This window comes from Macrobrachium rosenbergii, chromosome 7, assembly GCF_040412425.1.
Source record: "Macrobrachium rosenbergii isolate ZJJX-2024 chromosome 7, ASM4041242v1, whole genome shotgun sequence".
Taxonomy (NCBI): domain Eukaryota; kingdom Metazoa; phylum Arthropoda; class Malacostraca; order Decapoda; family Palaemonidae; genus Macrobrachium; species Macrobrachium rosenbergii.
Window position 1 is genome coordinate 60,408,296 of NC_089747.1, and position 9,981 is coordinate 60,418,276.

The 9,981-nt window shown below is 32.7% G+C and overlaps 1 protein-coding gene across 1 annotated transcript; it reads left to right on the forward strand.

Moving 5' to 3' along the window:
- The first annotated feature begins 1,331 nt into the window (after window positions 1-1,331).
- Window positions 1,332-6,018, forward strand: LOC136840444 (uncharacterized). The gene is made up of 2 exons (XM_067107121.1): window positions 1,332-1,860; window positions 5,936-6,018. The coding sequence occupies exons 1-2, from the start codon at window positions 1,332-1,334 to the stop codon at window positions 6,016-6,018; spliced, it is 612 nt and encodes a 203-aa protein (XP_066963222.1).
- Window positions 6,019-9,981: the final 3,963 nt, after the last annotated feature.

A 9,981-nucleotide genomic window follows, 5' to 3' on the forward strand; every position in this document is an offset into this window, starting at 1 on the left:
ACACACATACATATGTGTGTGTTTTGTATATATATATATATATATATATATATATATATATATATATATATATATATATATATATATATATATATATATATAGTAGGATGTATGGATAGGAAGAACAGTCAGCTCATCATTGACATATTTGTTAGTAGCTGCTCTTCGGGATCACGCATATCCCATCTTTTCTGGCTTAAAAGATACAAAAACACTAATTAAAACTTAAAACAGAGCCTAAGAAATTAAAATTCTTTAACGACTGAAAATGACAATGACAAAACAAAGTAAAGTCCAGAGGATGAAAGTTTGGTAAAAGTAAACAAGGTTAGGAAGTAAACAGGAATAGGGGAGGGGTACTAGGCTATGTATAAGGGGGTTGAAGTTAAATGACTATTGAGCGATGGAACCATTTTCTTGATAACCAAGGATTCTAAAATATTTAGGTGTTCGTTCTGTGTCGTGGTCACTGTTTCAAGGTTTTTATAGTTTATTGGGTTTTTACAAATTAATGAATGATTCCTAATGTTGGACATTTCAGGTTTTGCTAGCCTAAGACCAGTACAATAGCTCAGTCCACTGTGGCAATCTGCCCTCACTTTGAGCAACCGGTGCATACTTCCGACATAAATCTGTTGCGGACTGCAACAGCAAGTATACTTGTACACCACGCCCCACTGCATCAATGGAGGGAGACGCTCCTTCGCTCCTTGTGTCTAAAAAGGCTACCAAGACTTTTGGGGTTCTTCAAAATTATATTGACCTTGACAGCTGGGGAGTGTTTGGTTATAATCTGCTTCAGATGTAAAAAATCACCGTTATGCACAAAAGGAAAGGAGAAGTAGTATTCTAATTTGGGAACATCGAAGGAAGGAGAGGGAGGGCTAAAATGGTTATTTAAAATGTCCTTTATTTTATGTTGGAATAAAGTCAAGGGAAAACAATTTTGTTGAAAATATTTTTGTAAGAAGGAAATTTCGTTACGGAAGGAGGACCAGTCAGAAGAAGGATAAGGGTGGTTAAGGAATTTAGCTTGAAATTAAATGCACAGGAGCTATAAAAATTAAGGCCCAAACCTGTAAAAGTAAGTTTTCTATAAATACTAACTTTGAAACCTTCAGAAGATCGGGAAACTTCAGTGTCTAGAAAGGGGAGTTTATTATTATTTTCTTTTTCTAGCGTAAAGTTGATGTTGTGTAAACTATTTGTATAATCTAAAAAGGAGTCTGCGTGGTGTGGGCGTTTGAAAAGGACAAAGGTGTCGTCAACATAGCGTCTGTAGTAAAGGGGTTTAAAATCAGAAGGACAGCTGTCCAGCAGCTGACCTCGAGATGGCACATAAAGATACCCGCCATAGTGCAACTCAAAGCACTCCCCATAACAAGACGGGGTCCAGTTTTGGAGTCATGTATGGACTACCAAAAATCCACAAATCTAGTATCCCCCTAAGACCCATTCTATCATCATATACCACTCCTAATTACAAAACAGCCAAATTCCTAGCCACCTTGCATGAACCACTTACAAAGAATCCTAATAACTTGTCTAACTTCTTAAAATTCATAGAAAATATTATACTACAAGATTCTGACTTGTACATGGCTAGTTTAGACGTTGAAACGCTATTCACCAACATCCCTGTGAATGAGACCATACAAATAGTTGTTGATCGGTTGTTCCCCACTCCTGACTCCGCTTTTAATAATTTTAATTCACCAGATTTTAGAAAATTGTTGGAACTTGCTGTGAAGGACACAGCTTTCGTCTTTAATGATGAAGTATATGTACAGACGGATGGTGTTGGTATGGGGAGTCCTTTGAGTTGCACTATGGCTGATATCTTTAAGTGCCATCTCGAAGGTCAGCTGCTGGACAGCTGTCCTTCTGATTTTAAACCCTTTTTGTTTTAATGGGGATTTTTTTTTTTTTTTTTTTGTACAAAAGTTCGGCACGACTATGGGTAAAAGTTATCTGAATTTTTAGACAAAATTGAAAACCAAGAATTTTGCCCCGAAAAGTTATATAGTTTAGGTATGTGGATGATAGTTTCTGTATCTGACCAGTTCACGAAAATATCCAGGAATTTCTGGTTAAGCTAAATGATTTAGTCCCTTCTATAAAATTCACCGTAGAGGAAGAAAGAAATTGTAATTTGAATTTTCTTGATGTAACTGTCCATAGACATGATAGAAATTTCACCTTTTCAGTATTTCGAAAATCAACTAACATTGCCTTTGTTGTTCATTATTATTCCAATCATCATCAAAATGTTAAATTCTCCGTCTTTTTTTTACGCGTTTGTAGGAAGCAGTTCATTGATGTTGAGATTAAAACTATTTATGATATTGCTTTGAAACTTAAATACCCAAGGACCTTTGTACAGTAGATGTAGCATGGAAAAGTGCCAGGAAAACGTTTTATTTAACTAATAACAAACCTGAATTTAGTAATCATAATATTCTCCAATTACCGTATAATGAAAGGTTTTTACAAATTCCTAGAATTTTAAAGCTTTTCAACATAAATGTTGTTTTCAGTAATTTTAATGTTAAGAGTTTAGTAATAAAAAATTCTCCTAAAGATGTTTCTGTCTGCGTCTATGAAACTCCTTGTAAATAGTGTGATAAAATATATTATGGACAAACTGGAAAATCAGTTTCACAATGAATCAAACAACACCAATATTCTGTGAGAACTGGCCAAATATCGAATGCATTATTCGTACATATGAGAGATTTAGATCATCCCATTTACAGGAGTGAAGCAAGACCTGTGGTCCCGTGCAACGACACAGTTAAAAGGAATATCATTGAATCTTGTTTTGTTAAGTCAAATAATGGAAGTGTTAATTTAATATACACCTGCTACATCTTACGTTAACCTATAAAAATGACAGCCAAAAGACTAATATTTTGTGAATATAGATATAATCTTTGATATACAGTATATTTGTTTACGCTTCACTCACTTAAAAAAAAATTATTTACCCATGACAAATGCCACAGACTTTCAGTTATATTCCTTTGAACGATAAATCCCTTCAGGTGCGCCCGACTTTTTCCTGCGACGAGCACAAGAAATCTTTTCATGGTGGAAATAACGAAATTCCTGTTGGCCGCACGTGTCTGTGAGGAAGCCAAGTTCTTCAGTAGAGATCATTTTACACAATCTTTTTAGATGAAACTGGAGGTACACTAATGCACGGCATTCATAAGATAGTTGTGTATCGTAATTAAAGGATAGTCGTCAGTATAACTATATTCATATAATACTGTATAAGTTTTTTTTCAGAAGCCCTAAATACTTCACGTATACCGGATAGTTATTGACATAAATCTATAGAATGACTTGAATGTTATTGTGTCTGCTGGTGTTATAAATCGTGAAAGCAGACCAACCTGCAGGTTGGAAAGAATGATTATTTTTCAGCTAACAAATTTTTAAGCTTTCAAAAATGATTCTTCAAAGTTGCTATGAAATTCCTTCGCAACATATTTTTAATCTTTTATTGCGTAAACAATATGTGGGGAATCAGAAAGGATCCGGTTGCAAGGTTGTTGTGTCAACAAAAAAAAAAAAAAATTCAAGATATTTTGTTTGAATGATTTCGAGTTATAGCAGACTAATTTCGTATGTTGAACTCAGTTTTCCTTTCTTCTATTCTAATGCAGATTCTGTCCGTAAACATGATGTTAATTTTACCACTATATTTCATATTCATTACTTACATTCAATAGAAACTACTTTTATTAGTTTTATATCGAAGGAAAACCATTGGATTTTACCCGTCTACTAAATTCAATAAAAGGATATAGGTAATAATTACTTTTGCGATCATAAACGATAACCACGACTCAGGATAGTTATTATTTTACTTCTTAGAGAACTCATTTAAGAAACTTCCCGGGAAAAGCACGGAAAATCAAGTTTTTTTTTTTTTTAGAAATATAACTGTGTAATTTGTAATATTCCCACATTTTTAAAGTACCTTCCAGTAAAGGGGAAATACATTAACTGCATGTTTAAGTCTCCTAAATAGTACTCTGCAGAAAGTCTCCTAAATATTTTCTTGGAATTGCATACATTCTCTGGGTTTGAGGCTTGTATTTGAAGCCTCTCTCTCTCTCTCTCTCTCTCTCTCTCTCTCTCTCTCTCTCTCTCTCAGTCCCCCAACTGCACCACTAAAGAAACTGAGGGGTGTTATGGTCAAAAAAAAAAAAAACTACCAAAAAAATTCTCTTGCTGCATACAATTCTGGCAGGAACGAAATTAAGAACTTGGTTCATGATTCACAAAATAGTGCTGAATGCATCAGTGTGAGTTTGTTTTGGTGAGTCTTTGAAGATAGCTGTATACGGAAAAGTAATCAAAGAGAACGAAATACAGGTGGTAATGATGATGAAAGTTATCATGAATTAATTTAAATCGTGTAACACTACTAAAATGAGACATTAATTCCAGTAAAATTCACGAAATAATTTCTTAATAAGTTAGATCAGTGCTCTCTCTCTCTCTCTCTCTCTCTCTCTCTCTCTCTCTCTCTCTCTCTCTCTGAATATCTACAACCTCTCAAACCTTCTCAATAATTACCAAAGTCAGTTTTCTTAATATAACTGAGTAATTTGCGTTTAAATCGTGTCATAATGTCCTTATGATAGAAACAGATGATTAATATTATTACGGTGTCTTATTCCACAATGATTTAAAAGCATACTCAGAATTATTCAGGTCACTGAGATACTACATGCATTCATGCTACATAAACTGCAGCTATCTTACAGTGTTTAACATACTCACCTGGCTACAATGATTCATTTCTTCATCTGAAAAGGTCTTTTGGACAAGGAGGCGAAATACTTTGTACACGTTTGTAAAACGCTTTGCATATATACATCTGTAGCACTTTTACTTCTGAAAGTTCATTCCTGATATGTACTCAGCATATATTCTAGTCAAAGGCACCCGTACTATCTAGTGTAAACAGAGGAGTCATGAATGGCCTTAACCTGTGGAGTGAATTGGGTCGGTGTGTTTTCCTTATGCCAAGATTACGTCCTTCTGAAGTTTGTTGAAACGTGTATGAAAACTCATTGCAAAGAGTATAGTGTTTACCTTTCCTTCAGCAAACCACATCCAATAGGCTCTGTACCCGGAATCTTCTAACAAAAGTGGCTCTACGTTTTCGTAGTTTTTCATTGAGAGAATTTTTTTCTTTAATGTCCTAACCAAGGGCATTGAAGTGCATGATAAGGAATAAAGTTAGGAGCATATTCTTGTCTGATTAATGATGCTTATTTTTGCATGATGAACATGTAATTAGAACTCCCTAATGTTTTCTGTTTTCAATTCTGCTAAAGTTTAAATGTCAAAACTCCGTGTAGGTTATATAACATTCGGCTATTGTAGACTCTATTAATAATTTGCTAAAATAATAGTTTTGCAACTTTTAGGCAGAAAAAATAAGCAACATTTAGCATGATGTTTGGCTGTTAAGTCAGGGTTTTATAAAAAAAAAAAATGGTTACGCAAAATGTTTTTAGCAATAGAAAACTAATAGGATTAAGTACAAGGAGAGAGAGAGAGAGAGAGAGAGAGAGAGAGAGAGAGAGAGAGAGAGAGAGAGTAGTCAAATTGAGTGTCCATGAAACCTAGCTCATACTCTATATTATTCATATGTAGTTACAGTAATCTCTGGTGTTGCATTTAATTTCTTGCTCTCTGTTTTAAATCTTTGACAGGACGATAGACTGATCTGAAACTCCTGTCACGGCCCTTAGTGCAGAGAAGAAATCAGTTATGAAGTGTAAGACCTCCTGATACTCTCAGTGGAATGTCACCGAACAGATATCATTTGGATTGCCATAGAGCACGAATCCAGCTTTCTATGCTGAGCTAAAATCCTGTTAGCCAGCTCACTGGCTTATATCTTGTGCAGCTTACGATAACCACAGTGGAGCAGTATCAGAGACTATAACAGATCTCCCAGAAGCCTTCACAGCAGCAAATGCTGAAGGATAAAATGAATTCTTTAGGGGGTAAATTTTTCTTAGGGCAAAATTACACAGTATTGTTTCCCTTTATCCTATTATTATTATTATTATTATTATTATTATTATTATTATTATTATTATTATTATTATTAATATTATTATTATTATTATTAGATATACCTGTGCCATTACGGTTTTATTTTTATTTTTTTTTTCCAATTCTTTTTTGACTTTTCTCGCAAAGCAATTCAGGTCTAGCAATTATTTGTCAGATAGTCACTAATTCCTCTGCTTTAGAATACGACCAATTTTGTTGTAGGTTGAACGATTATACAGTCAGAAAATAAGAACATGATCCACTGCATGTATTCGGTTGCGAAATAAGCATTATGTCAAGAACAAACAGCTGATTGCTTCTATAGCTTGGTTATTCATCATATCACGAGGTGGGTAAATCATTTCAGAAATGAATCAGTAAAATAATGAACACATAACATATGAGCAACAATACTGCGTTCGCTATTTCCAATCCCACCCAGAAAAAAATAAGCTGTAAATCAAAGAGCAAATCCATTTACTTTCAATAGAGTCTCATTTTCGACGTGACATTTATCAAATCCTGACAGACAGCAAACGAGAAACAGGAAGAATGATATTTTTCAAAAAGCAATCATTACAGCATCTGATGCAAACGCGTTCCCAGTTGCCTACGTAATCAGAATTCGATAATAAACATCAGCTAATGGCGGAATATAATGTACGATTATGATCAAACCTCAGAGATAGACTGAAAAACGTGCACTTGATAAACGGAGTTTAATATTCCTGCATTCCCTTGGTTGGAAATTGTGTTCATTTCTGTGCTCTTGTTTCATGTAATGACGAAAACATATTACTTACTATTTTACTATTACTTTTTAACCTTCCACAGTACCTCCATTCCCACTTCATTTCTTAAAACTTGCCGTCCAGCCACTCCAACTCCCTCTTTTCACTGCCTTCAGTGCTGAATGGCAGAAAATGCCTATTCCCATAAATCAAAACTATTAGTTTTTCCTGATTTTTGAAAATCCCGGAAAACGAAGGGTCATTCCTGCTATCATTTGAATCGCCTTCCCTAGTCTATTACACGTCTTCTATTCAGTAAATGTCCGCAGATTTGAACCGTCATGCATTTCACGATGCGAGGAAAAGATTCATGTATGAAATATCGATGTAATCTCTCAGATGACTCAAAACAGTATCCGTAGCAGGAAAGAAAAAATATTACAGGAAACCCATCACCCTTCTCCTTTTCTTTCAGTTTCTCTCCCCTTCCAGCTCTTTCTACCAGAACTCATTTTCTTTCCTGCTACGGATATTGCTATGCGTCATCTCGGAGATTACATCGAAATTTCACAAATTATTTTTTGCATATATATATATAGTATATATATATATATATATATATATATATATATATATATATATATATATATATATATATATATATATATATATATGTATATGTGTGTGTGTGTGTGTGTGTGTGTGTGTGTGTGTGTGTGTGTGTGTGTGAGAATACTTTATATTTCAGTGTTCAACTCTATAAAATTCTCTTTATGATTATACCGATTTCCATTCTTCCGCAGAAATTGATAATGTTAGGTTTATGGAAACAGAAATTGATATAGTTATATATAGAAATCCATTGATTTGAGAGCAAGCACAAAAGTACCATCAGGCATGTTTTATGGCAAACGAGAAGATTTTGAGCAGTTTTACCAAAAAATAGGTTTCTGATAGCTAAATACTAATTTTATGCCACAGTGTGGTCCAGAATAAGATTAGAAGATTGTTCTTTTGTATAAATGGTGCTCTGTAAGGCTTAGTAAACTTTAAATCTTCAACACACAAAAGCATTTAAAAATAAAAGAATTTACTACAATTTATTTTAACGCGTTTCCATTTACGCTACAAAATAACTATAGTGATATATATCTCTTATTTTTGCTCATTTTAAATCATAAAATTGATTAATCTGATGATGGAATGGAAGCAAGATTCATTATATTCATATAAAATGTTTCGTATAATTCTTAAGGGATCGTGAAGGGGAATAATAAGTTTGTATTAGTGCTACATGTCATTCTAAATTCGAAAATACATGAGAATACATTAGAAACTGTATTAGAATCGAAAATTAATCTCAGTATAGAACATTTGTTAAAGATAATTTCTGGATTTCCCTCTAAATGGAGAGAGAGAGAGAGAGAGAGAGAGAGAGAGAGAGAGTTTATTAGTTATTTTGGCTATTATTTGTTCGGGTCTGTCAAGTTCTATTTTTATATACAGTAAATATAGATTGCATATCTGGAATATTATAATCAAAATGACAGTATTTAATTGAAACTTGAATTCCTGTTATGCTTCTTCTAAAATCGTTTCTTGTAACATTCTTGCCTGAGAAGTCGCTCTATCCTGAGACATCGAGGCTGTGAGGACGTTCGGGGTGTATTGATTGTAAGAGCTTTGTTATGTGAAACATTCTTCAAAATAGGAGAGTCAGTTCCATTCGGAATTGTTATCCCTTTATATTATTTCATACAATGAACGGCGATTTTAATCCTACCTTCGCCCGATGTTAGATATGCATGATATACTAAAAGCCTTGAAAATTTTTCAGGAAGAAAACGAACAACTCTGGCACTCAGCTTCTTAATTTTTCAGTCTAAGTCCGCGAAGAAATGAAGTGTGTTTTAGCCTTTAGGGAAAAGACTAAAAAAGTTTTGAACGTTTCACAAGGCTTTTATGGCTAAAGGAGAGATGATATATATTTCCAAATTCCACTAAATTCGTAAAGGTGTCAGAGTTTTTTCAGAGAATCTTTTGGTATGGAAAAGATTTAATCATCACTGTGCCCTCATTTCACTCCATTAGTGCTCACTGTATTTTTCATTCTCATTAAAGTTCACAGCTGTTCCGCCTATTTCCCACATCATATATTTTCCGAAGTTTATTTTGATATACTCATATTATTAGTACATTGAATAATTAACATATTGTTTTCATTTCAGAAAAGTATCTTATATAGAAATTAACACTTTTCCCTGTGTAAAATACGGGTGATTCCTATTTAACCAAAACCATAAAAATGTATCGGGAATTACTGGAAATATAGATAAAGATTCAAGATTTTTTTGTGCTGATAAATTATTAGAAAGGAATTACCCCTGAAAAGAATTTTTTGTTGCAGTGATAGCAGGAAGCAGGATATTATATATATATATATATATATATATATATATATATATATATATATATATATATATATATATATATATATATATATATATATATATATATATATATATATATATATATATATATATGTATATATATATATATATATATATATATATATATATATATATATATATATATATATATATATATATATATATATATATATATATATGCAGCATAAGTAACGCCCTTTGTTTAAGTGGAACAAAATTAAATATATTTTGATTATCATTTATTTTTTCGAACATGAATGTATTGCCACAGGTTAATAGATTAATATAATATATTAACAAAATTAATATAATGCATATTCGGTTTAATAATGTTCAATACAAATGATATTTCGGCTTTGCACCCTGGGATGTTAAATTCAGCTGATAACAATCTTGCGGTTTCAGCACCATTTTTATTGTTTTGATAGTACAACTGAATTGCTTTTACTCTCTGTTCCTTTGTTAATCTCATGGTTGTATAAAATATCTGAAAAAATGAAGGTTTAGCAAATTAGTTAAAGAAAATGATAAAGAAAATATACGTTATAAGATATAAAATTAAAAAAGGGCGTTACTTATGCCGCATTATTAAACCGAATAAGCATTATATTAATTTTGTTAATATATTATATGAATCTATTAACCTGTGGCAATACATTCATGTTCGAAAAAATAAAGGATACTCAAAAAGGCTTTAATTTTGTTCCACTTAA